The 27,966-nt window shown below is 41.3% G+C and overlaps 1 protein-coding gene across 4 annotated transcripts in view; it reads left to right on the forward strand.

Annotated features, from left to right (window-relative positions):
- The window catches only part of MTMR2 (myotubularin related protein 2), a 104,649-nt gene that overhangs the window by 73,686 nt on the left and 2,997 nt on the right, over positions 1–27,966 (forward strand). For all 4 annotated transcript variants that reach the window (XM_059708091.1, XM_059708093.1, XM_059708094.1 and 1 more), the window contains 8 exons: positions 411–512; positions 2,250–2,333; positions 5,096–5,245; positions 5,978–6,166; positions 13,030–13,215; positions 16,340–16,546; positions 23,366–23,458; positions 26,958–27,071. In XM_059708091.1, coding sequence (XP_059564074.1) covers positions 411–512; positions 2,250–2,333; positions 5,096–5,245; positions 5,978–6,166; positions 13,030–13,215; positions 16,340–16,546; positions 23,366–23,458; positions 26,958–27,071 — 1,125 coding nt within the window. The remainder of the gene's footprint in view (positions 1–410; positions 513–2,249; positions 2,334–5,095; positions 5,246–5,977; positions 6,167–13,029; positions 13,216–16,339; positions 16,547–23,365; positions 23,459–26,957; positions 27,072–27,966) is intronic.

The raw sequence follows: 27,966 nt of genomic DNA on the forward strand, positions 1-27,966 counted from the left end.
AGGGTGCATACCTTGGTTGCTGGCTTGTGGAGGAAGTGACCAAATTCATGTTTCTGTCACATCAGTATTTCTCTCCCCCCCCCCCCCCCCCTTTCACTCTCCTTAAAAAAATCAATAGGAAAAATATCCTCGGGTGAGGATTAAAAAAAAATTACTTTGGAGAGAGAGAAAAAGACAAACATTGATTTGTTGTTCCATCCACCCATGTATTTAGTGGTTGCTTTTTGTATGTGCCCTGACAGGGGCTGGAACTGCAACCTTGGGGATTGGGATGATGCTCTAACCAACTGAACTACCCAGCCAGGACCAGATCTTAATATTTTACAAGATAGTTCCAAGTTACCTAACTTTTCATTAAATAAAAAGTGAACAAACAATGAAAGATGACTTGAAGCCGAAATCTTTTTTAGGATATTCGAAATTTACGGTTTGCTCATAAACCTGAGGGGCGGACGAGAAGATCCATATTTGAGAATCTAATGAAATATGCATTTCCTGTCTCTAATAATCTGGTAAGATGTTTTCTTATCTTTGGAAAAACTGTATTATAATTATTGATGTAGCATAAAGAAATTTGTCTAGGCTATCTAGAATCTCTACATTTATGATCCTGCTTTGCCATTCAACCAGATGGGTGTAAGGTTTTAGCATAATCTTTTGGACAAATTTTTTAGTGTAAAGTGAGGAAGCTGGACTAGCTGATTTCCAACATCCATTCTTGGTACTGACATTCAATAATTATATGATCTTTCCAGAGTGTATCCATGATGAAGAGCAGTATATAGTCTTCATTAGGGTTTGAAATCTCCTTTTTAATTGGGAGCTGACAGTTAAGTTTAGCAACTTTAAGAAGGTAGATACTTAACTGAGTCCCTACAACGTGCTATTAAACAGTGTTAGGCTCCCTCATTTATGTTACACTAGAGGCCCGATGCATGAAATTCATGCGGAGGGCTGCGGGGAGGAAGAGGGCAGGAATGGGGGTCCCTCAGCCCGGCCTTCGTCCTCTCGTAATCCGGGACCCCTTGGGGGATGTCGGGCCTAAAACAGCAGTCGGACATCTCTCTCTCAATCCATAACGCTTGCATGCACTAGTGTGACAATACTTTTCATACAGGTAAAAGTCATCTTGCTATTGTATGGGCAGTTACATTTTTTTGCCCTGATTATAAAAAGTAGTACATAACGTGATCCTTCTGAGGCAGTAGTACTATTTTCCCCATCTTATGGGTGGAAAAACTGAAGCAGAGAGAAGTTAAGTGATTGGCTTTTTCACATAAGTGTCAGAATCAGGGCTGACCACAAAATGTGCATGTCATCACTGCGTCATCCTGTGTTTTTTTCAGTGCGAGTACCCTTGCTAGGTTTTAATTTTTAAATCTAAGAGACTGTTCCCAATATATAGGGGAGGGTCCCAAGGTCTGGCTGGCGAGAAGGGCCATCTGTGAAGCAACTGTTGGGTGGGACAATCTGGGGGCCCCTACTGGCACCCGCCTTGGCTGGCAGCCTGGTGCCATCTGCTGGCTGGCTCCTCCCCCCGATCGCTCCCACTGGTCACCTTCCTCTCAGGGGGTGGACACTCAACTCAGGAGCTGCCCCCAGTCGTGTGGGGGAGGGCAGCTCTTGCATGGAGTGTCTGCCCCCTGGTGGTCAGTGCATGTCGTAGCGACCAGTCATTCCACTATTCGGTCAATTTGCATATTAGCATTTTATTATATAGGATAATTTAACTTCCAGAGTAGCCCTATGGTGGTCAATAGTATTTATCCCAATTTTAAAGTTGAAACCAGGAGCAGGTAAGTAATTAACTCAAGGGCTTAGCTAGTAGGGAGTAAAATTTGGAAATAGTACTCTAGTTTTTGTGTTTTTCATCAAAGCTGCTTAACTCCTGATGTCTGTGATGTCACACTAATTAATTATATCAGAAGACACCTTTTTTATTAAATGTCTCATTATTTAGAGGTAAACCTAACACAGCTGCTTATGATATCTGAAGGAATTATGGTGACATGTTAACATTTAATAAATCTTGGTGGTTGACCTGTGCTTTTCTGTTTGAAAAATATGAAAAAACAATATGTTTCCAAAATTTTAAAATAAAGCTAAAAGAGCAATATAAAAAAAGAATGCCAATACAAATATCCTGGCAGAGAAGTAAATGAAAACATTGGATTTGATGAGGATACATTTCTGATTCATTATCTCCTTAACTGTCTTTTTAGCTCTTAACTCTGTTTACTTTTTTGTAGCCTCTTTTTGCTTTTGAATACAAAGAAGTATTCCCTGAAAATGGATGGAAACTATATGACCCTCTTTTAGAATATAGAAGGCAGGTACGTACTTTTTTCTTTCAATTTTAATATACTATATTCTTTTTATTACAACATTTTATGGGAAGAAGTAAACAGATATATGCTTTAGGGGTGTCTTTCAGTTCCTTAAACTGCTCTTCAGACTGTGCCAGTGATTTTTAATGAATCTTTACTTATCTAAGAGTTCACAGATAAATCGATTTGTTTTTTTTAAATGTTTAATAGTTTTTAAAATAAAAAGGCAAATACATTAAATTTTAATGTGCTTACAGCATTAAACATTATTTACTCAATTTTTCTCTTTTGGGTATGCTGTAATTTAATTTGGAAAACATTTCAGATAGTTCTGTTTATAATGTAGCTCCACCTAAAAGTTTGAAAGTTTTACATATTCACCGAGGCTACATACTTACATAAAATGTTAACAAATCAAATCTGGTATCATGACTAAGGTGGGTTGGTTTAATATTTGAATGCTTATCAGTGTGATTTCATTTACCATAATAAGAGATATAGCTGAATCCAATCTTGAAATCTGTGTTATAGTGAGTATATCATTCTCCCTATTTTTCCTCAGTACACCACTTACCAAGAGTTCCTGTTCTACAGCATGTGCCCGGGCGGGAGGGGGTGGGGGGGTAGGGAGTGGGGGAGGCCAGGGAAGGTAAATGGGGGAAAAAAGGAGACATATGTACTACTATTTGTAATACTTTAAACATAAAATAAATTTTTTAAAAAATAAACACTACCTAAAATAGGCTTTATTTTCAACTTTCCACATGTTCATGGTGCTATCTTGAGAAATTAAGTGCAGACACATTGATTGCTTTTTGGTAATCATTAGATTTGGTATCCAAATTATTCTAGAATTCAGGTATGAAGATCATTAAGCTGTGATTTTCATATTTAGATTTCAAACATTGCATTTTAATTACAAAGTTTATCATTTAATCACGTGTGGCAAGTATAATTTGAAATTCCTCGTTCAGTTATAAAACCATCTGCTGACAAATATGAAGCAGAATACAGAATAAGTGGGTCAACTAAACCTGGACATTATAAGATTTTTGCTAACCCAAATCTTGGAAAGCAACCAGCATATCTAACAAATGTCTTTATAATAGTAAAAATATTCTTTGGGAATCTGGGTAGAAATTGCTATCTGTTATTGTAGCATTCAAAATAGAACTTTGGAAAGCAGATGAGAATAACCATGTCTAGCGAAAAGAAATAAATTATTATTAAAAAGAAAAAATAAGTTAAAGAGTAAATGAACAGCTATTCCCATAAAGAGAATTATGAGTTTTGGAAACATGGCAGTCAGAATAGAGCATTGAACTCTGCAATAAATATATGCTTATGGTTTTTGACCTACTAGATGAATTTGTTGACTTTTTTTCTACAGATACTTAATTTGTCTCTGAGTAAACCCAGCTAAAGTCTTAACAGAAAAGACACTGTATTCATAATTAGAAGGCTCAGTTTATAAAATATATATATATGTATATTATGGAAGAAAATGAAGATAATCTCTTAATATAAACCTTAAGATTAGACATAAAGCTTCAGAGTATTCTTTTTTTAATTGAAAAATATTGAAAGTGGTAATTGCACACTACATAAAATTCAGAAGGTACAAAAGGGTATATGGAAAGGTAGGGTTGGTTATCTTCTAGGCCAGCTTTTTCCCCTTGCCATCCCAGTTCCTCTCCCTTTAGGAAATATTGTTACTGGTTCTCCATATGTCAGTTCAGAGATTTTATGCCTGCAGAGCTTGTGTATCTATGTATATTACATTTTTAAGCAGATGATAGCATTCTCTGCACATTTTCTGTGCCTTTTTCACTGTGTATGTATGTATATAAAGAGGCTGCTGGCATAGTGCCTGCACATAGTAGGTGCTCAATAAATACATTTTTTACTATAATTTGGTTTCTTTTATTTTTTTCTGTGATGATATGAGTTGTCAGAGGTCAGAAAACTTAAAAAAATATATATTTTAAATTCCAAACATTTAATATAAAGGCCTTTTTTTCTGTAGAACGGAGGGTGAAAAAACTTAAGGTCTTAATAAGCAATCCTGTAGGTGAAGTAGTACCCTAGTTTTATTTATTTATATATATATATATATATATATATATATAGAGAGAGAGAGAGAGAGAGAGAGAGAGAGAGAGAGAGAGAGAGAGAGAAAATTGAAGGACCCAATGAGAGCTTAATAATCGATGTGTATTTTTTAAAAAAGTTGTATTTCCCTTGACTCTTTTTGGCTTTGCCTTCTGTTATCCTTGCTTTTCTAATATGTTTTAGATTAGAAGTATTCCATTAGTACTATAATGTAGGAGTGAAAACTTTCGTATGGGAGTGGTAAATGTATATATAGCATTGTGGTGGACACTTGGTGTCTTCCCTCTCAAATTTCTTTGTGTAGGTGAATGGCAGTAAAATCAATAACCCAGTGAAATTGAATGGTACTGTTCTTTTTGAAGACAGGGAATATTTGCAGTCCCACCATTTGCTTCCTTCCCATTGGATATGCTTAGCACAGACCCAGCACACAAACAGTACTTAACCTATTAACATAAAATCGAATGTCAGAAAGAATGTATATCACTGTTAGAATCTCTCAACCTAATAGGCTGATCACCACAGGCAGAACAGAACTATTCCAACAACTTAAGAGCTGGACAGTGGAGATGAGAGAGATTGAATAGGATGACTTCAGTTTTCTTGTCTTATATTTTAGTTAGGTAGTAATTTGTCTTATGTTTTTTCACATACAGGGAATTCCAAATGAAAGCTGGAGAATAACAAAGATAAATGAACGCTATGATCTTTGTGATACATACCCTGCCCTCTTGGTTGTGCCAGCAAGTATTCCTGATGAAGAATTAAAGAGGGTGGCATCCTTCAGATCAAGGGGCCGAATCCCAGTGAGTATGAAGCTGTGATGAGACTTTGCAGATGCTTTTGTACTGAGATTAAGGACTTGGAGAATGGATGCAGGATAAAAATAGCTATAGCTAAAGGTGTTTATGCGATATTAGAAAATGAGTTATTTAATAAACCAAAAATGGGGTAAAAGCTGATTAAAGAAATGTCTGAAGAGTGTGACATGGGTATTAGGTGCACAGAATTGCGTGATTCTTAACTTGAAAACAAAGTTGGTTCTTTGTATTTTCACTATTTCTTTATTTTGTTGCATATTCTTGGTGATACATGCTCTTTTCCTTTAAATCCTAGAAACAAGAAAATTTTACAAAATCTTGAATTACTGTGTTCTAGAAAGACCAGCTCAAATAATTTTAAGTACAAAATTCATAGATTCACAAGATTTTATAAGTTGGGCAGTTTGCTGATATAGTAATAAAACTTTAAAAGTGGGACTTAGCCCCCTTTTAAGGTAGGTTTTGTAGAGACAACACTTCCCAATAATCAATGACTTTTATAAGTTAATATCTGATAAAGGTATTAGACCAAGTTTTCCACATCCCAGAGTTGGTTTGAAAGAAAGGTGATGATATTTGAGAGCAGCTCCAATATATCTTTTCATGGCTAGGGTTTGGACCCAATTAGAAAGCAGAGTTTTATAGAGTAATTTTTTCTTAGGAGAATTATAAACAGGCAAGTTTATAAAGAGTGTGCTGCCATTTCCCCCCATTTAGGTTTTATCCTGGATTCATCCTGAAAGTCAGGCCACAATCACTCGATGCAGCCAGCCCATGGTAGGAGTGAGTGGGAAGCGAAGTAAAGAAGATGAGAAATACCTTCAAGCCATCATGGACTCTAATGCCCAATCTCATAAAATCTTTATATTCGATGCCCGGCCAAGTGTTAATGCTGTTGCCAATAAGGTGAGATTACTTTTCAAGTAAGTAATTAATATTATAGTTTCACGAATCAGCTGAGTTTGACAGAAGCCACAATGCAGTAGAAAGAGTTCAGGCTTTCCAGTGATAAAGATGGAGATTCTGATCCTGGCTCCCCTTGCTGGTATGACTCTGAGTTCATTATTTAATCACTAGAGGCCCGGTGCACAAAAATTTGTGCACTCGGGGTTGGGAGAGGAGGTCCCTCAGCCTGGCCTGTGCCCTCTCACAGTCTGGGACCCATCAGGAGATAAGGACCTGCTGGTTTAGGCCTGCTCCCGGGTGGCAGAGGGCAGGCCTAATCCTAGGTGTAACCCCTGGTCCGGCTCAGAGCAGGGCCCATTGGGGAGTTGGGGCCCCGCCTCCTGTCATGCACAGAGCAGGGCGGATTGGGAGGTTGCGATGCCACCCTCAGTCATGCTCAGGGTAGGGCTGATTGGGGGGTTGGGGCACCACCCCTTGGCACACTCAAGGCAGGGTCCATAGGGAGGTTGCAGCGCCACTCCTGTCATGCACAGAGCAGGGCCAATCAGAGGGTTGGAGCTCCGCACCCTGTCACACTGATCCCGGTGCTGGGAAGCCTCCCTGCTCCGCTGATCCCAGGGCCAGGACGCCTCTCGGCTCCCCTGATCCCTGGCCCGGAGGCCTCTCGGCTCCGCTGATCACCGGGGCGGGAGGCCTCTCTGCTCCGCAGATCGCGGGGCCTCCGACTCCGCTGATCACGGGGCCGGGAGGCCTCTGGACTCCGCTGATCACCGGGGCCGGGAGGCCTATGGACTCCGCTGATCACCGGGCCGGGAGGCCTCTGGACTCCGCTGATCACCGGGGCTGGGAGGCCTCTCGGCTGATCACCGGGCCGGGAGGCCTCTGGACTCCGCTGATAACAGGGGCCGGGAGGCCTCTCGGCTCCGCTGATCACCGGGGCCGGGAGGCCTCTCGGCTCCGCTGATCGCGGGACCTCCGACTCCGCTGATCCCCGGGGCCGGGAGGCCTCTCGGCTCCGCTGATCACTGGGGCCGGGAGGCCTCTCGGCTCCGCTGATCACGGGCGGGAGGCCTCTCGGCTCCGCTGATCACCGGGCCGGGAGGCCTCTGGACTCCGCTGATCACAGGGGCCGGGAGGCCTCTCGGCTCCGCTGATCCCCGGGGCCGGGAGGCCTCTCGGCTCCGCTGATCACTGGGGCCGGGAGGCCTCTCGGCTCCGCTGATCACGGGCGGGAGGCCTCTCGGCTCCGCTGATCACCGGGCCGGGAGGCCTCTGGACTCCGCTGATCACAGGGGCCGGGAGGCCTCTCGGCTCCGCTGATCACCGGGGCCGGGAGGCCTCTCGGCTCCACTGATCACGGGGGCCGGGAGGCCTCTCGGCTCCGCTGATCGCGGGGCCTCCGACTCCGCTGATCACCGGGGCCGGGAGGCCTCTCGGCTCCGCTGATCACCGGGGCCGGGAGGCCTCTCGGCTCCGCTGATCACCGGGGCCGGGGGGCCTCTCGGATCCGCTGATCACCGGGGCCGGGGGGCCTCTCGGCTCCGCTGATCACGGGGGCCGGGAGGCCTCTCGGCTCCGCTGATCACCGGGGCCGGGAGGCCTCTCGACTCTGCTGATCCCAGGCCCTGAGGCCTCTCTGCCCTGCTGCTTCAGGGCTGTTTGGCTTCACTCTGCTTGGAGCCTGAGTATGCAAATTAACCGCCATCTTTTAGCTTCTATAATTGAAACATTGTATCTTTTGGAGTTGTTGCTTCAGGAGCTCAGAGCCCCGCAGCTGCGGGGATCCTTGACTTTCTCCATCGCTGGGGCAACCAAGCCTCCTATTCTCAGCTGCCTGGCTGCCAGCCGCCATCTTGGCTGACAGTTAATTTGCATATCTCGCTGATTAGCCAATGAAAGAGGTATCGGTTGTACGCCAATTACCATTTTTCTCTTTTATTAGTATAGGATTTTAGACCTTGATTGTTCATCTGTAAAATGAGAATAACAACAGCTAACAGGACCTAATACAAAATAGTGCAGAACCCTGTACTTACATAGAGGTAGGTGTTCAGGACGAATCATTATTCATTCTCCATCCTCCAAACGCACCTGAGTTCATGCCCGAGTCAGGTCTGCCTAGCACAGCTGTAGGAATCAGGAAGCAGTGTTCTGAGTGACCAGCGGTGCCCTCTCCTGACAGCCCTGCCCCTGTACAAGCTGTTCACACTGAAGACTTGCAGTTAGCTGGAGGAGTCGTCCTGATTGCTGCTATAGAATAAAAATTTGCATTGTGGCTTATATGCATGCATATAAGCATAACCAATGGACACAAGATACTGGGGGGGTGGGGTAAGGGCATGTGCCGGCGGGGTAGGGGAGGCCAGGGGAAGGTCAATGGGGAAAAAAAGGAGACTTATGTACTACTATTTGTAATACTTTAAACAAGAAAATAAAATTTTTTAAAAAAAGATTTACACTGTGGAAATAGAAAGTCTGGTTCAGTTGACAAAATCTATAGGAAAAGGTGAGAGAAGAGATATAACTTAGCTTTAAGAAGGTACTTCTCTTTTTAAATCCCCACTAAACAATATATATGTATTACAGAAAATTACCTAATGCAGATGAGAAAAAAAAAAAAGAAAATATTTAAAACCACCCTTAATCCTGTAACTAGGAGAGAACCATAATTAAATTGTGCTTCTACTTCCAGACCTATGTATGTATGCATACACTCATATATCTGAAACAGAATGGGATAATTGTAACTTAAAAAAATTGACACTGTATCTTTCTATGACAGTAAACATTCATCTATAACATTTCATCTATTACATTACAAAATATGTAGTAGACAGTATAAAAAATTAGGAAGGAATAGAAAAGATAATCACATATAGTCACTAAGATTTTTTATATTTTCCTTCACTATTTTTTCTATTCATTGAAGTGTTGGTTATTTTGTTTCATTGTTTTTTTCTCTTACCATTGTATTATAAGAACCATTTCTTTTCATGAAATATTCTTGAAAAGTAATAGTACTCATCATGTAGGTGTATTATCATTCATTTAATCATTCTTCTAATATTGGGCATTTAAGTATTTACTATTTTAACTATAGCTGAAATAGATATATTTTGTTAGCATCTTTGATTTCCTTAAAATAATTTTCTAGATATACAGTTACTATATTAAAATTTAAAATATGCATATTTTTTAACATTTTCATATTGCAAATATTCTTCAGAATGGTCGATCCAGTTTACTAACTTGATGTCCCCCCTGCTCCACACTATCTATACTAATAAAAGGGTAATATGCTAATTAGACTGGATCAACCAGACATCTTCTGGACGTCCGACTTCCTTCTGGACAAAGCCATGGTGGTGGGGCAGAGGCAGAGGCGGTTGGGGTGATCATGCCAGCGCGGGGGAGCAAGCAGTTAGGGGCAAGATCAGGTTGGTGTGGGGGAGCAAGCAGTTAGGGGCGATCAGCCCGGCAGGAGAGGACAGTTGGGGGTGATCAGGTCGGCAGGGGAGGGCAGTTAGGCGGCGATCAGGCAGCAGGCATAGGTGGTTAGGGGTGATCAGGTAGGCAGGCAGGAGAGCAGCTAGGAGCTAGCGGTCCCGGATTGTAAGAGGGATGTCTGACTGCTGGTTTAGGCCCGATCCCACAGGGTCCCAGGTTCCCACAGGGATTGGGCCTAAACCAGCAGTTGGACATCCCCCGAGGGGTCCCAGATTGGAGAGGGTGCAGGCGGGTTGAGGGACCCCCCCCCCCATGCACGGATTTCGTGCACTGGCCCTCTAGTCCTATATAATAAAAGGATAATATGCAAATTGACCCCAACGTCAGAATGACTGGTCACTCTGACATGCACTGACCACCAGGGGACAGACGCTCAACGCAGGAGCTGCCCCTTGGTGGTCAGGGCGCTTCCACAGAGGGAGCTCTGCTCAGCCACAAGCCAGGCTGATGGCTGTGAGTGCAGTGGTGGTGGCAGGAGCCTATCCTGCCTCCTCAGCAGCGCTAAGGATGTCCAACTGCAGCTTAGGCCTGCTCTCCGCTGGCAAGTAGACATCCCCCGAGGGCTCCCAGGCTGCCAGAGGGATGTCTGACTGCCAGCTTAGGCCCGATCCCCTAGGGAGCGGGCCTAAGCCAGCTGGTGGACATCCCCCGAGGGGTCCCAGACTGCGAGAGGGCACAGGCTGGGCTGAGGACCCCTGCCCCCCGCTGAGTGCACAAATTTTTGTGCACCAGGCCTCTAGTATTGAGATATAATTGACATTTAACATTGTAAAAGTTTAAGGCATACAATGTAATGATTTCATATATGTATATATTAAGAAATGATTATCACAATAATTCCAGTTTAACATCTATCATCTGACATAGTTACAACTTTTTTTTTTCCTTATGATGTGAACTCTTAAGGTCTACTCTCTTAGCAACTTTCACATATACTGTAAAGTATTAACTGTAATCACCATGCTGTACATTAGATCTCCAAAACTTATTCATCTTATAACTAGAAGTTTGTACCTTTTGACCACCTTCACCAAACTCCCCCACTTATCCCCCTTTTTGCAAAAGTATATAACCTTGTTGGAACAAATTTTTTTTTTTTTGCCTGCATAGTAAGAAAAATCGATATTAATATGACAAATGCTCTTGCCAATGTAAAGAATGAAAACTCTGCTGGGCCCGGCTGGTGTGGCTCAGTGGTTGAGCATGACATATGAACCAGGAAGTCATGGTTTGATTCCCGGTCTGGGCACATGCCTGGGTTGCAGGCTTGATCACTGTGGGGGATATGCAGGAGACAGCCAATCAATGATTCTTTCTCATCATTGATGTTTCTTTCTCTCTCTCTCTCTCTCTCTCCCTTCCTCACTGAAATCAAAAATATACATTAAAAAATAAATAATGCCCTAACTGGTTTGGCTCAGTGGATAGAGCCTCAGCCTGCGGATTGAAGGGTCCCAGGTTTATTTCCGGTCAAGGGCATGTACCTTTGTTGTGGGCACATCCCCAGTGGGGAGTGTGCAGGAGGCAGCTGATCCATGTTTCTCTCTCATCGATGTTTCTAACTCTCTATCCCTCTCCCTTCCTCTCTGTAAAAATCAATAAAATATATTTAAAGAAAAATAAATAAAAATAAATAAAACTTTGCTAGCCATGCTCTGGCCAGGTAGCTCAGTTGGTTAGAGCATTGTCCCGATATGCCAGGGTTGTGGGTTATAGATCCTGGGTCAGGGCACATACAAGAATCAGCCAATGAATTCATAAATAAGTGAAACAACAAAAATTGATTTCTTTCTCTCTTTGAAATCAATATATAAAAATAAAAAACATAAACAATCCCTGGCCGGCACTAAAGGATTGAGGGTTCAATTCCCAGTCAAGAGCACATACCTGTGTTGCAGGTTCATTGTTCCCTGGTTTCGAAGTCGGGGCATGTGTGGGAGGCAACCAACCTGTGTGTCTTTCTCACATTGATGTTTCTCTTTCTCTGTCTCCCCTCCCTTCCACTCTGTCTAAAAATCAATGGAAAAAATATCCTCGGGTGAGGATTAATAAACAAAAAAACCCACCTTGTCAGCCACTATGTCTTCCACGTGTGCCTTGCACCAGCAATGGCCAATCGGTAGTCCGTGGACCACTGGTGGCCCATGAGGTCCGAAAGGTTGGAGACCACTGGTTTAAGGATACCTTTGGAGCAGCGGTTGCCAACCAGTAGTCCGTGGACCACTGGTGGTTCGTGAGGTCCAAAAGGTTGGCGACTGCTGCCCTAAACCAATCAAATTCACTTAATACCATCTTCTTGCATTTCTTTCTACTTTTATTGCAGCAGTGTACATACCTAGACACTGTAGGGTTAGTCTTTACCTTTTTAAATATTGCGTTGGATATGTCTTTTAAGTATCTCTTAATTTAGTCTTTCTTTGCCTCAGTCTTTTTTTCCTTTTATTTTATTTTTTGGTTTGTTTCGTAGTTAATCCTCATGGGAGAATATTTTTCCTGTTGATTTATTTATTTATTTATTTATTTTAGAGACTGGAAGGGAGGAGGGAGAGGGGGAGAGAGGAACATCAACATGAGAGACACGTGTATAATTGCAGTGACTCTTCCATTATTTTTCCAATTTTTCCTAATTAGTGCTCTAAGAAGTGTGATTTTTATACCTAAGATAAGTAGGAGATAGAAGAATTATTTTATTCATAAAATAAAGATTAATCCAGAAAAATTATTCTCCTTTTCAGCCACAGTTTAATTCAAAGCATGTATTTCCCATCTGTTCTGTAGATGTAGATTTAAGTCTCTGAGAATAGTAATAGTAATGCACTATAGTATTTGTGCTTTTATACTTATTCTGCCTTTTTACTTAAAAAATTATGTGGCTAAAATAAAAGCAAGTCCTTATGATTGCAAAGTCTTTTGTAAATATTAGATTAGAATAAGGTGAGGAAGCATGAGCCAGTGGTAAAGTAGACATAATTCCTGCACAAGGAATTTACTGGTCTGGTGATTTCAGTCTTCTGTAAGAAATTGTTTGCATAAGGACTTGAAATATGGGTAGGTAAATTTAGTGCTTTAAAATGTGTAAGCACCTTCACATATCGTACCACATTTAATTTTTATAACAGCCATATAAGGAAGTCAGGGTGAGAGTGTATATTGTTTTATAAGAAAACTTGGGGTAGCAAGTTGAGTGGTGTTAAGCAGCCCTGCATCGTCCATATTTTCCTGTGAGGTGTCCTTTTCATCAGTAGTAAGTATTCTCTTTTATGCTATTGGATATTTTATGGCACTTTTTCGTGGGTGTCAATATATTATGGATGTGCGTTCATTTTTTATTTCTGTGGTGTGTGCTTTGTTTCCAGGCAAAGGGTGGAGGTTATGAAAGTGAAGATGCCTATCAGAATACAGAATTAGTTTTTCTAGATATCCACAATATTCATGTTATGAGAGAATCCTTGCGAAAACTCAAGGAGATCGTGTACCCCAACATCGAGGAGACCCACTGGCTGTCTAACTTGGAATCTACTCATTGGCTAGAGCATATTAAGGTGGGCTGTTTCCTATCCTGTTACAGAAAGGGTGCCAAACAAGGGCTTTCTCTGCCCCTTTCCTATATTGGCTCTTACCGCTGAGATGAAGACGAAGGTACCTTGCTCAGCAGTGCAAAGTTGATACCTGCTTTGATAATTGAACTACTTCTAAGTTTTGGTGCTTGAATGAATTAGTTTCCCATATTGTGCATTTGGGTCTGTTGGAACTTCTTTCACTTTCTTCCCCATCCAGTCTGAATTCTCCCCATCCTTCAGGTCTCCGTTCATATTTCACTTATTCTGGAAGTCTTACCAGATTGCTGTTTCCAGTTTCTCTGAAGTTTTCACTCTATTTTTTTCTTTCCGTTTAATCAGTCCTATGTCGTACTTCATTTAATTACTTTTGTGTGTCAACTCAGGGGAGATCAGGGCTGGACAGATGGTGATCATATTTTTTTCCCCTCAGGAGCTAGGGCAGCACTATCTGTGAGTAGCAGGCACCCAGGAAATGCTTGTTGCGTGGCTTGTGAAGTGATGATCATGCTGGTTAGGGGAGTGAGGTGAAGAAGCTGAGTGAAGGATACCCTTTGAATGCTAAGTTATTTAGAGACTACCATGTGAATGCTGATTTGCCTAAAATGTTAATATAATGTGTGAAGCACCAAATGTTATTAAATAGAGTTGTATATTTTTTTCAGATATGGTCTGAATTTCAATAACATAGCTTACCAAAATATTTTTATAGCCTCATATATTATTAATATTATAAAATAAAGGGAAATGAGATTTTTCATAAGTAGGAGCAGACTTATACTCACATCAAAATCTCTGAAATTCAGACAAATAGAAGAGAAGGCTAATTTAATGAGAATTATAGACTATTTATTTTTTATTACTTCTTTTCTAGAAGCTTGAATGTAGCTAGAGAATAGGTTCCTGTGGCCCATCTATTTGTTGCTTGATGTGTAAGTAGGAACCCATAAGATTGATTTAGAGCTAACATACATCATCTCTTTCACTTCTGTAAATTCCATTTCATAGCAGGTGTAACATTCTCTCCAAAAGGCTGCCTGTACCAGAAACAACTTTCCTTAGAGGCACAAGAGGTGCAGTTGTGCCTGCACGACCTTCTCCTCCCCAGTCCTCTCACCTGCAAGGCTTATCCTCTCACTTTCTCAGATCCTTGCTCAAATGTCACCTTCCCAAAGAGGCTTTCCCAACTACTACGTACAAAGTGACAATTCTGCCAGAACCCCCTAGAACTGTGTGGTGTTTTTCCACTTACCTCCCTCTGACACAGTATATATTTCCTTATTTATTTGCATCTGGCTGGCCTCACCAGCCATTACGGAAACTTCATTAAGCCAATACTCTCTTTTGTTCACTGCTCTATCTCCAGCACCTAGAACAGTGCCTGCCACATAGTGAGGGGCCCCATAAATGTTTATCCTATCTAATGAAGAGGGAATATGCTAATTGACCCCCATCTATCATAAAGATGGCGGCGCCCACAGCCAATAAGGATGGAATATGCTAATTGACTGCCCTGCCCTCAAAGATGGCAGTGCCCACAGCCAATAAGGAGGGAATATGCTAATTGCCCCACCCTCAAAGATGGCAGCGCTCAGTCCCCACAGCCCCACCAGGGCGGCAGGCTTGTGGCAAGGCTGGGCCCGCCCCCCCAGACGGGCTGGTCGCTCCGTGCACCTGCATCCAGAGTGCCCCAGTCTCCTTAGTCCTCATGCTGCCCAGGGCCAGCCCGAGGTGCAGGCAAGTCTCAGATGTCGGCTACCCAGCTGCCCAGGGCTGCCTGAGGCTCAGGTAACCAGGGCTGGCTGAGGCTTGTGCTGCCAGCAGTGGCAGCAGCAGAGGTGTGGTGGGGGCGTCGCCTTCCCCTGATCTCCAGGTCGCCTCCCGCCCCTGAGGGCTCCCGGACTGTGAGAGGGGACAGGCCTGGCTGAAGGACCCCGCTCCAGTGCATGAATTTTCATGCACTGGGCCTCTAGTTGTTTTATAAACAAATGCATGAGTTAAAATGACCACTTTGGGCCAGCCTTTTCTTCCCAACTGTTTTGGTCCTTTTGGGTCAGTGATTTGTGAGTCTGGATATGTGTTTGAATTATTGGTGGAAGTTATTTAAAATAGTGAGTTAGGGTTAGTGGAGATTGGAGTCCGGGCATTTTAGAAAAAGGTAATGCTTCCAGATGACTGTGGCATAGTCGGGATTGAGGTTGCTTCAGCGAGCACCTCGTTTCCTGAACATGCTGACAATAAGGTTAGAGGGAGGCTATTGTGAGATTCTTTAACCTGGTAGTAAGTCACATTTCTTTCATTCTGATGTCTGGGGAGCCATGCTGTTCTGTATGTATGATCTAGTCACTGAAGAGACGAATAGTACTAGAATGTCTATTTTAAAGGATAGTATACTGTTTCTGTTTTGGTTACATATAATTTTGTCTAGTTTTAACTCAAGATCATCTTCATTAAATCATTTTGCAGAGTCTGTGCATATTTAAATAAATAACCGAAATTATTTTAGATACCAGGTAAATTGACCTGGTAATATATTGAACAGATGAGAATTTTCATTCATCCCGATACAGAAAAGTACTTACTCTGAAGTTTTATACTGTGTTCTCTGTATGCTGTATGCCATATATAAAAAGAGTAAAATGCTGTGGAAGCTATAGAATATCTTAAAAGAGATCAATTTTATTGTTTCAGACATTTTAATTTGGTTAAGCAAGCATTGTTATAAATAACAGATAAGACTTCAGTTGGGATATTTTAATTTAAGTGGATGATACTTGGAATATTGGAAGATTCTTAGAAACAGTCCTTTTTAGAACTTAGATCTTTTTTTCTTTCTCATTCTGTTGATTTCTATAGAACCCAAGGGCACCTTTCATTTGTATATTTCATTGTGCAGATAAATAGGAGTCTGCATTTATGAGATTTTTCTATTTTTAAAAGCAAATTTTATAGGCCTTCTACCACTTAAAAAAATTTTTTTTAGGAAGGGACCGATGTTTGTTTTTCATGTTATTGAGACAGTCATCCCTGGCAAAAAATTATCATTTTAAAGAAGGAAGCATTTAAAAATTTTTTCTATTTAAAAAAAAAACAACAACCTGTTTTGCAGCTTATTCTTGCCGGAGCTCTCCGGATTGCTGACAGAGTGGAATCAGGAAAGACATCGGTGGTGGTGCACTGCAGCGATGGCTGGGACCGCACCGCCCAACTGACGTCCCTGGCCATGCTCATGCTCGACGGGTACTACCGAACCATCCACGGATTCGAAGTCCTCGTGGAGAAAGAATGGCTGAGCTTTGGACATCGATTTCAGCTTGTGAGTAAAGAACCTTGAATCAATGTATTCCATGCATCCCACATCAGGTGTGTGAAAATAATGCCTTCTATTCATTAGCTATTCATCTAGAATCGATCATTTATTCTAGAGGGTTAAGGTTCTCAGGAGAACTTTTTGTTTTGGAAAGCATTAGCGTCTTCTGTCCAGGCTTTGCAGCCTGAGCCAAGCCTGGCTATTTGTTAGGCCCCTGACCCAGCCTCTTCTGTCATCTCTCCCAGGAAACGTCAGGTCTCATCCCATGATTTCCATGGGCGTCTCCTGTCCTCCTGCAGTTGATAGTTCAGATTAGCAAGAACAGTTGTGGAATTACAAGGCACTTGTAGCTTTTCCTGTAGACTTAAAAAAAGATTAGAATGGCTGAATTATTATTCCCAACTTAAAGTAGCCCTACAAAGTAGTATTGCTCACACAACTGGAAGAAAAAAAGTAAAATGTAACTCAGAGTTGGGAATAAAACAACTTTCCTGTTATCCTTTTTAAGGCACTAACACTTGGCCAGTGTTGCAGCCCTGGCCAAGTAGCTCAGCTGGTTAGAGCGTCATCCAGATACGGGGTTCCATCTTTGATCCCCGGTCAGGGTACATACAACAAGTGACCAGTGAATGAATAAATAAGTGGAACAACAAATTGATGTATCTCTTTCTCTCTCTTCCTAAAAATTAATAAATTAAAGTGTTGCAGTTAGTTTTATGGAAATGACAAATTTTTGTGCCTTCTGTTGTTGATGTTATCATTGGTATCAAATTTAAGAGTCAGAAGGAAGTCAGAGCCCAGCAGTTGTTGAACATCTGTGGTGTCCCACAGTGACTGGTGTCCTCATTGACACCACAGGGAAAAGCCGCAGTCTCTCCCGAGGCTGTCCGTCTCCCCCCGGAAAGTCTACCTATTCGAAACCTCTTCCTCGTAGGGAACTAAAACCTGCTTCCCAGTGTTTCTACATTCCCCTTTGGAGACAAGAAGAACAAATGTAACTACTTGTTCATATAAGATAGCCCTTCAGATATTAGGAAGTAGCTGTCAGCTCATGTCATTTGTAGTCGTCAGTTCTTCTGGCTGCCATCCACTTTCCTCTCTTGTCCTAGCTCCTCCCTCCTAGTTGTCCTCAGGACCTTTCTGCAAGTGGGTAGCCAGAACTAATCACAGTTCCTAAATATACAAATGGGTGTATTATGTCCCTTTCACATGTGCTTTTTTGTTACATCACACTTTGGATTTGTGTAGCTTTTACATAAACACACATTTAAGTAGTTTCTGCTAAACACTAAATTTGGAATCAGAAAACTTGGTTCTTATGTAATATCTATTTGTGTTAGTTGCAATCATAGAATTTGGAGAGTGAGGAGGAGTAATATTTTCACACAAAGTAGGAGCAGAGTGAGCACATGTCTAGAGAGTTGAGCGTGGCAAGAGTAGCGATGAGGGAGGGTCAGGTTTAGAGAATCTTGGCCAGTGGAGGAGTTAGTGGGTCAGGGGCCATAAAACCACTGGGAGTGTGGCTCGTGGCAGCATTTTCCTAGATCAGCTGAAAGGCTTTGTGAAAGAGGTCTACCCAGACGCTGTCTCTAACGTTAACCTTTAGTGTCCAGGAGTTGCCGGGGTATGTGGGCATTGTTTACAAATGGCTTGAGAAAAACAGACATTTAATGGTAAGTCTGCTCTTTTGAACTTCAGCTGTGAAGTTGGGCATCTGGAGTATCTATTCAGATGGCTCACATTTTTCAATTCTCTAGAAAATGAGAAGACTATTTAAAAATAAAACACAAAAAAACTTACTTCAAAGAATAAAGTTTTAGTCAGCCAAAGCTGCACATGTTATATAAATGTCACCAAAATCATAAACATAGCAAACTGTTTGAAATTGCTATGGATTCCTAAATTGTCAGCTCTGGTTTTCTACTCCATTTACCCCAGGTGTTAGGTGAAAGCAAAATTTGACCAATAAAGGACATCTGGTCAAGATGCTGTGCTCACACATGGTTCATACAGGGCACTGATTCTCACACTTGTTGATTTCAAGACCTTTCATTCTTGACAATTATTGATGACCCCAGAGAACTTTGCTTACATGGTTTATGACTATCAGTATTTACCATATTAGAAATTAAATTGAATACTAGTTAAATACTAATTAAAGAAATAAATCTATTTGTCTTAGTCCATTTGGACGGTTATAATAACATAGACCAGTGGTTCTCAACCTTCCTAACCCCGCGACCCTTTAATACAGTTCCTCATGTTGTGGTGACCCCAACCATAAAATTATTTTCGTTGCTACTTCATAACTATAATTTTGCTACTGTTAGGAATCATAATGTAAATATCTGATATACAGGATGTATTTTCATTGTTACAAATTGAACATAATTAAAGCATAGTGATTAATCACAAAAACAATATGTATATATGTGTTTTCCGATGGTCTTAGGCGACCCCTGTGAAAGGGTCGTTTGACCCCCAAAGGGGTCGCGACCCATAGGTTGAGAACCGCTGCCATAGACGGTGGCTTATAAACAACAGAAATTTATTCCTCACAGTTTTGTTGTTGTTAATCATCATCCAAGGATATTTTTTCTATTGATTTTTTTTTTTTGAGAAAGAGTGAGAGGGAGGGAGGAAGTGGGGGAGAAAGACGTCAATGTGAGAAATTGCCTCCCACATGCTCCCCAACCAGGGCTGAGGATCGAACCTGCAACCCATGTATGTACCGTTGACTGGAAATTGAACCCACAACACTCCAGTGCACAGGCCTGTGCTCTAATCAGTGAACACACTGGCCAGGGATATTTCTGTTGGAGGGCTAATAGTCCAGAGTCAGCGTGCCAGCATGGTGAGGTTCTGGTGAAGACACTCCTTTGGGTTGCAGACTGTAATCTTCTCACTGTCCTCACATGCAGGAAGAGGGCTCAGAAGCTCTGTGGGGTGTTTTTGATATGAACACCAACCCCATTCATGAGGGTTCCACCCAGAGACGACTCTTCCTAATATCACATTAGTGCAAAATAGGAATTTTGGAGAAACATTAACAAATAATATTTTAAAGAAAAATATATTTAACAAAACAAAGAAGTTTTCATGAGAAGCATTGTTTTATGGTTTGGGGGTAATTTTTAAAATTTGGCTTAATATGACAGCTAAATTTCTTTTCTTCTGCATTCATTCTGCTGCAGTATGTTTTACCGGTTGAAGTATATGACAGAAGAATCTGACCACACACAGACAGATACATAGTTTGGAAAGTAGAGTCTTTTAGTAGCTTTTTTAGGGAATTATTGGTATTAATTCCTTGTTATTGTACCAAAACTTTAAAGGTAGTTTCTTAGAGGTTAATTGTAATGTGGAATCCAAAACAATGTGGAATCCAAATCAATGAGGTTTTTGTTGTTTGTTCCATTGAATTGGTCCATCTCCCACTTTGAATAGATCTTTTACCCACACGGGATTTTGTACCATCAGATGTTGGATATGTGGAAAATGCTTGCTTGCTGAGCTATATACCTTTTCCACTGCTAATGCATTTTTAAAAAATCTTTATTCAGATTATTACAGTTGTTCCCCTTTCCCCCCCCCATAGCTCCCCTCCACCCAGTTCGCGCCCCCCCCCCCCCCCCCCCCGTCCTCATCCATAGGTGTACACTTTTTGTTGCTGGGTCACACATGGAAAATGTAGCTATTTCCATCCGCGATGTGTCCCTGTGTTTGGCCTCACAGGGACCGTCGCAGCCTCCCAGGGGCCGTCTCAGCCTCCCAGGGGCCGTCTCAGCCTCGCAGGGGCCGGCACAGCCTCGCAGGGGGTGCCGTATCCCACGTTGGAGGTGAAGGTGCGAGGCAGAAGCTCCTCTCGCTGTCTCTCCTGCTGCTCCCTTGTGTCTTGCTGATGCTGGAAGTTTCTGAGAGCCGTCTGCAGGTGCTGACATCATACTTTAACTGGTCAACATGAAGTTTGGCATTTTGTCTTTTGTTGGGCGGCTCCTTGCTGGACAAAATCTCCAGGCGTTCTTGCTGGCTGAATATCTGGTATGCTTGCTTGGATTTCGTTTTCTACTAAGTGCACAGACTGCTTGTCTGCTGTCTCCTGGTGTCCCATGTGAGACTGGATCTGGTGGACCTGTGCGTTTGCTGTTATAGCGGCTCCATGTTGCTGGCCCAGCCGGGTCTGGTTCCGGCTTCCTCCGAACCTGATTCTGCTTCTTGAGTGTGTCCCTTATGGAAATCTGCAGTTTGTTGGGTTAAGCTGCAAAAGCGCAGGTGGTTCCTTTTGTGCCACTGGCACAGCTTGGGCGGGGATGTAAATTGAGTAGGGCGGGGTCTCAGAATCACCAGGGTGGAGCAAACAGCAATGGTGTTTCTACAACTCCTCGCCACTCCATGTCTCCGCATCCCCGAGTGCCGGCGAGCAGCTCCGCGAGAAAGCCACTCTCGCTTTCCGACCTGCTGCAAGGCCGTCCCGCTTCTCCCCATAGGGGTCTGGGACCTCAGAATCCCGCCCCAAACAAGCTTAGTGGATTCGAGAGTTTGTAACCCCTTTCGATTGAAAAAAATCTGCTTCTTGAGTGTGTCCCTTATGGATGGGAGCGGTTGAAATCTGCAGTTTGTTGGGTTAGGCTGTAAAAGCACAGGAGATTCCTTTTGTGCTTCTGGCACAGCTTGGGCGGGGATGTAAATTGAGTAGGGCGGGGTCTCAAGGAGTCACCAGGGCAGAGCAAGCAGCAATGGTGTCTCTGTGACCCTGCGTCCCAGAGTGCCGGCAAGCAGCTCTGCGAGAAAGCCACTCTCGCTTTCCGACCCACTGCAAGGCTGTCCAGCCTCTCCCCGTAGGGGTCTGGGACCTCAGAGTCCCGCCCCAAACAAGCTCAGTGGATTCGAGAGTTTGTAACCCCTTTCGATTGAAAAAAACCGTGCATCCAGTTGCAGCCCGCCTGGCACGCGACTCCGTACGTCTGTTCTTGGCGACTCTGCACCTCCTACTCAGTCTCAATGTGCTGCTTTCTTTCCTTCCAGTTGTAGAACTTCCACTGGGCCAGCTTTCCCATGGTTCCGAATGATAGCTGTTTTATCTTATAGTTGGTATTTTCAATGTTGTTGTGGGAGGCAGCACGCACAGGTCTGTACCTTAGGCCGCCAGCTTGGTTCTTCCAATGCATTTCTTTATATAATCCCATAAACCACAGCTGTTAATACCACCACTGATTTTATTGGAAGTCTTTAAGTATTATCAAACTTACGTGGCAGGTAAAAGTTTTCCAGAAATCTAATTTTCACTCAAAAGCTTGAATTTTATCATTGGCAACAAATACTGTCCATTGTATTCCTTGAAGTGACACAGTCACTTTGTACATTTTCAAAAAGTCTGCAAGATAGTCGTCTTCGTAACCATAGTTCACTTATCAATTGTTCTTTCAAGTCAGAACGATGTTCTGTGAAAAAGTGTCAGTTCCTATCGTTCTACTTAAGTTTACAGCAGAAGCGCATCATGTGCATTTCCCATTTGTTACACAGAATAGTAAAAAAATGCATTTAATAACGTTAATACTTTTTACCGCTTCAAGGAAACTGCTCCAGAAATTGGCTCTAGTCCCTTTCCTTTACGTGCGTGTGTGGCAGGGCAGGATGTAACCAGTGCAGCTTGTTTCACTGCCTCGCTTGATTCCTCCCAAGGTACCAAAAAGTTTGATCCTTCATCACTTTTGCACCATGAGTGCAAACGTCAATGAATTTAAAAAGGCAGATGACATTTTAGGATTATGAAATTGGTTTGACCTCACAGTCCCCCCCATCCCCAGAAGTCTAGGGGTCATATTTTTAGAATTAATGGCTTTAAGATAGGGAACAGGGGTCTGTTTCAGTCATCTGGGGCAAAGGTGCTCAGAGAAAGAAAAAACTGAGAACCTGGGTGAGTGCATGCTTGGAGGGCAGAAGTCAAGCATATTTTAAAGGTTTATGAAGGTTTGTGCTAGATTCTTCTTGATAAGGAGACTGGAGCTAAGATGCAACAGGTCCCCTTCATGCACTGGCCAAGGTGTTAGAGGAGAAGGGTACTTTATATGACAACATAATATTCAGGGGGAAATTAGATCTCCAGAACAAAAATCTGGGCTCTGAGGTCTGACTACTCCAATCTTCCATTGTCAGCCTTTTAGGTCTGGGTTTCATTTATTATTAATTTTAGAGAGAGGGGGAGGGAGAGGGAGAAAAGAAACATTGGTGTGAGTGAATGTCGATAAGCTACTCACCCCCCCCACCCGCCTCCACTTATTACTGGGGATGGAGCCCACAATCCTGGCATGTGCCCTGGCCGGTGTGGCTCAGCTAGTTGACCATCGTCCTATGCACTGAAATGTTGTCGGTTCAATTGCCTAAGTTTCATTTATTAAAGTTGTAATTCCTATTAAAAGCATTACATGTTAAACCTGGCAGTTTGCACTTAAAAATGTTTTCTTTTTATTGAATTTATTGGGGTGATACTTGTTAGCAAAGCATATACAGTATGTGTGTGTGTGTCTATTTATAATGGTCTGGCCCTCTAGCAACTTCAGTGCAAAATTGTAGCTGATTTGCCTACAAACGTCAGGTGGTCATAATCTGGCCATTCAGTGTAGGTTTCAGGTGCACGAGTCTACTGTATGGACATTTCATAGGTAGGGTGATGGTGATGGCTATTTTCTTTGCTATGCTCTTTTAAAAAGATTTTCTGGAGTTTAAAAAATACTGACAAAATAGTATTTTTATTGGAAATTTATTTTCATTAAAAAAATGAAAAATTCCATAAAGTTCACATGCTATTTCACTGTCTTTCTTCAGAGACTTGGGCATGGAGATAAGAATCATGCAGATGCAGATAGATCGCCTGTTTTTCTTCAGTTCATCGACTGTGTCTGGCAAATGACAAGACAGGTAACTTATATATATCCATTCTTACATCCCTTTTTTAAGCCTTCCAGTTGGAGTTAGGAGATTTGGTCACTGATTTTCCTGTATTTCATGTAAAATGAAAGTTCTTGTAAGGTTTCTAGGTAACATAACTATTACCTAATTATCACGTTGTGAATTAAGCTGAAGAATATTATTTGGGAGTAGTATTAAACACTTGACAATTTGATTCCATCAGCATTTCAGTGAGTGGCTCCGTAATAACCTAAGAGTTTCCTCCTCTATAGACAATTAGTAACATCACTCAGCATGTTCACCCAAAAGCTCATCTGCGTATTGTTAAAAAGGTAAAGAAATGAAGAAACAGGCAAGTAAATTTAATGAAAAATGGGTTGGGTGGGAAATGATGGCAAGATAGGTATATAATGGATTCTTTATTTTTCTTAGGTATGGAGAGATTGGTTTTTTAGAGCTTCTACCAACTTTCTAATAAACCAATGTGAAATCTAGTGTAAATGGTTTGCTATATTTAGATAGCACAAAAGAGAAAAAAATCTGGTAATTATGGGATCACCCCCTAATGAGGCAAGGGTTTGGGTCATAAAAATATTTAACTCTACTTAAGAAAAATCATCTCAAAACCCCAAAGTTGGATACAGCTCACTGGTATGTCAGTTAACTATCACCCAAGGGTTTATTAGACCTCAGCTGGGAGTCTGGTTTGTTTTTAGTTAGATTCTCATGTGAATATAAGGTAGGGAAATTGCTGGCTCTGCTCTGCTTTAGGGTCACATTTTAGCTTCAAGAAAATACTATTTAAAACAGGGGTCCTCAAACTTTTTAAACAGGAGGCCAGTTCACTGTCCCTCAGACCGTTGGAGGGCCGGACTATAGTTTAAAAAAAAAACTATGAACAAATTCCTATGCACACTGCACATATCTTATTTTGAAGTGAAAAAACAAAACAGGAACAAATACAATATTTGTATTTGCATGTGGCCGTAGTTTGAGGACCCTTGATTTAAAAGGAAGTGGTGATCCTTAGGGAAAAATACACCAATTACAGTGTATATTGAAGTTTGTTTCTTCCCAAAAGAATTTCAATTTGGGTGGATTATTTGGAAACTTGCTGGGTTAAACTGTGTTGTAGATATGACTACAGTATGAAGAGGCTGGTATTTTCACACATATTCTACGAATGTGTATACAATTCAGTTTTGTTCTGTGCATCAGGTTCTCATGTTGTGGGAGGGGAGATGCTACATACTTATTTTAATGTTCACTACTTCTTGGAGCAGGTGAGAAATTTTCCTTTGGAATTGCCTTCGAGGTAGTATATCAGCTATACAAATCCTTACCAATCCTTTTTTGGGTTTTGACTAAAAATAATAGGATCCACTTTTTAAAAAAAAAAAATCCATGTGAGAGAGACACATTGATTGGTTGCCTCCCACATGTACCCCGACAGGGGCTGGGAATTGAGCCTGCAACTGAGATACGTGCCCTTGACTGGAATAAAACCCAGGACCCTTCAGTCCAAGGGCAGACTCACTATCTACTGAGCCAAACTGACCAGGGCAGGACCCATTTTTGGCCATTACCATATTCAGTTTCTAAATAGCACTTGGCTGTTGGCAAAAATCAAATGCCCTATCAACGGACCAGGAAGGTTGTGTGAAGCCGTGACATCATCGATGCTTATATGGATTGCTTCCCAAGGGGACTATCTTAAAGGGGCAACATAAGTGAATATATTAGTTCTGGTATGCTTGTTAAAAAAAAAAAAAGTTACCAGTTGTTTACGTGGCAGAGTATATGACTAGTACATGTGTTAACTTTCTATATGCTATATACCTAATAGCAGTCTTACTTCAATGCTGAGCTTAAGGTACTATAAAGTAGAAAATCAGTTTAATCTTGTTTCTTAGATAATCTAAAATACATTATAGAAGTGATGATTCTTTAGACATCTAGTTATGTTTTATGTACATTTTCTTCCTGAACATAAATGTTACAATGTTTATAGGTAATCTTCAGTTTTACAAATAATTGCATGTTTGTTCAGAGATTTAAATAACACATTTGTCAAAATAAGAATCATGTTGTAGTTAACCAGATTCCACCTCTGTTCTTACTCGCATCTTCAGGAAGCAGCGGATGAAGGGCCCTTGATATTTTAAATATGCAAGAACAAAATATTCCTCTTCTGTTTAAGATTTTAAAAGCAGTGCCAGCAAATCTGCTATTTTAGTGTTGTTGTGAGGAAATGCCCACTGATTAAGATATCTTCTCATAACTGAGCTAAAAGCCCTGCCAAGAAGAGCTACCCAGAGGCTCAGCTCTTCTGGATTGCTATTTCATGAGTCAGAGTACACGCATAGTTGGCTAATAAATAAGGCTAAGAGTGTTAATCAGGTGATGGGATTTATTTTGTAAATAAATGGGATTTGGCCAAGTTTCTTAAAATACTTGGCTTTTTGTTGGCATGTGCTTGATCACCTGCTGCATTCATTCAGTTCCATAGCCACAACATGGAGTTATCATTTATTCTTTGAGAAATCTGCTATATTACCCTGCTTAGGGCTTTCTAAAATTTAGGAAATTTTACAGTAAAGTTGTTTTTAACCCTGTACCTTTTGCTTACAGTTCATGCTATTTTCCTTCACTACTGGGTAGGAATCATTCTAAAGAAAACTTACTTGAAGTGAATATTTCCCAACTCTGCAATCTAAATGTTCATGGAATTCCTTTTCAGTTGAGTAATTGGTACAATCTTACATGGAAACTTTGGGATAATTTTGAACTATTACATTGACAGGATGGATTAAACTAAATCCTTTACCTTCCTGTGGTCTGTAATTTGACCTTGATAAAGTCCCCACAGATTGTGTTGTTTGTATAATATTAAGACATCCAGTAGGCCGCTGCCATTAGGTTATGGAGAAAGTGAATTTTCTTTTTAATTAGAAAGAGGCTGCTTAAGTCCTGGGTTCCACGATACTTCCATTTGCCTGGCTGCTCCTTGAAAAGATGAGCAGGTTCGCTTTAAATGATCTGCACATCTGCCTGGGGCAGTTATTTGTGTGCATTGCTGACATTTTTTTGGAGACATTGATGCTATTTTTTTGTAATTTCTAAAACAAAACAATGTTTTTGAAATTTAAAGAAAAGCCTTATGTTGTTTATGGTCACTTTTGGCAGAGAAAGATTAGAGTTTCCAGAATTGCCCAGGCCAAAATTCCTCAGCTTGTGGGGCTAGCAGATGTAGATCAGAAACATCAAGGTCAGATCATTCAAATTCTTGATGCATAAGAAAAGATTTTGGAGAAATAATCTTAGAACTAAATGGTAAAGTGATTTTTGAACAGAAAACCAAGCGGATGCCATAATGGCTTAGAAATATAGTTTTGAATATTGTTTAGCCTACTTTTAAATATTTATAAAGGATCTACTCATATACTACAGGGTGAATATGCTTGAAAAAAATGTCTTAATAGTTTTGTTTGTGGTGTTTGATTTGCAGTTTCCTACAGCATTTGAATTCAATGAATATTTTCTCATTACCATTTTGGACCACCTGTATAGCTGTTTATTCGGAACATTCCTTTGTAACAGTGAACAGCAGAGAGTAAAAGAGGTAAAATAATGAGCCCCTGTCCTGGTCTATCCTCAACATGTATTTTCCCTACTAGAGTGTATGTTGTGATGGATTGCAACTGAATAGTTGTTCTTTTGAATGATTTCTTTGGCCATACTTTATTATGATTCCTTCTTCCCAAACTTCTGAGCCTGATCCACTAGTATTTTAAAGTACCTCTGTTGCAATGCTAAAGTGCCAGCTAGCTGCCAGGTGAGTTATGGGTGGGAAGTAGTGTCTGCTAAGGAGCACCAGTGTACCTGTTATCCTTGCAGGATGGAAATCCTTCAGAACAGGTGCAGTACATATAATTGGTAATATATGATAAAACATACATTTAAACAAATAGATAACTCAAATCTGAAAATATATTGTTCATGAGACATTTTAGTTTTTAAAATCGTAAAATAATACTGTAAAACATTTAAACACTGAAAAGATACTGTGTATAAAGTTATTTTGTTACCCCGTTTAGCCAAAGATATTACTGGTGGTTGGTATTATTTACAACAAACCATATAAGGATAACCTCTGTATGAAATTCTTAATCCTACTGATCAGTGTATCTCCCTGCATCAATTTTCATTTTTAAAAAAGTGGTTATAAAATAGATTTTCCATGCTTTTCTATAAAGCAGTAGTGGGGAACCATTTTTTCTGCCAAGAGCCATTTAGATATTTATAACATCATTCTTGGGCCATACAAAATTATAAACTTAAAAATTAGCCTGCTATGTTTGTCAAGCATTGAATGAACTCCCCGTAATGCCTTGGCAGGGCCAGACGTTCTCACCACTGCTAAAGCAGAGTGGAGCGTTGCTTGCTTTGAGCCAAGCTGCCTGATTCAGACCTTGGATTTTTCACTTACTGTGTGACTTCCGGCAAGTTAATTTCTG

Source organism: Myotis daubentonii, chromosome 9 (assembly GCF_963259705.1).
Source record: "Myotis daubentonii chromosome 9, mMyoDau2.1, whole genome shotgun sequence".
Lineage (NCBI taxonomy): Eukaryota > Metazoa > Chordata > Mammalia > Chiroptera > Vespertilionidae > Myotis > Myotis daubentonii.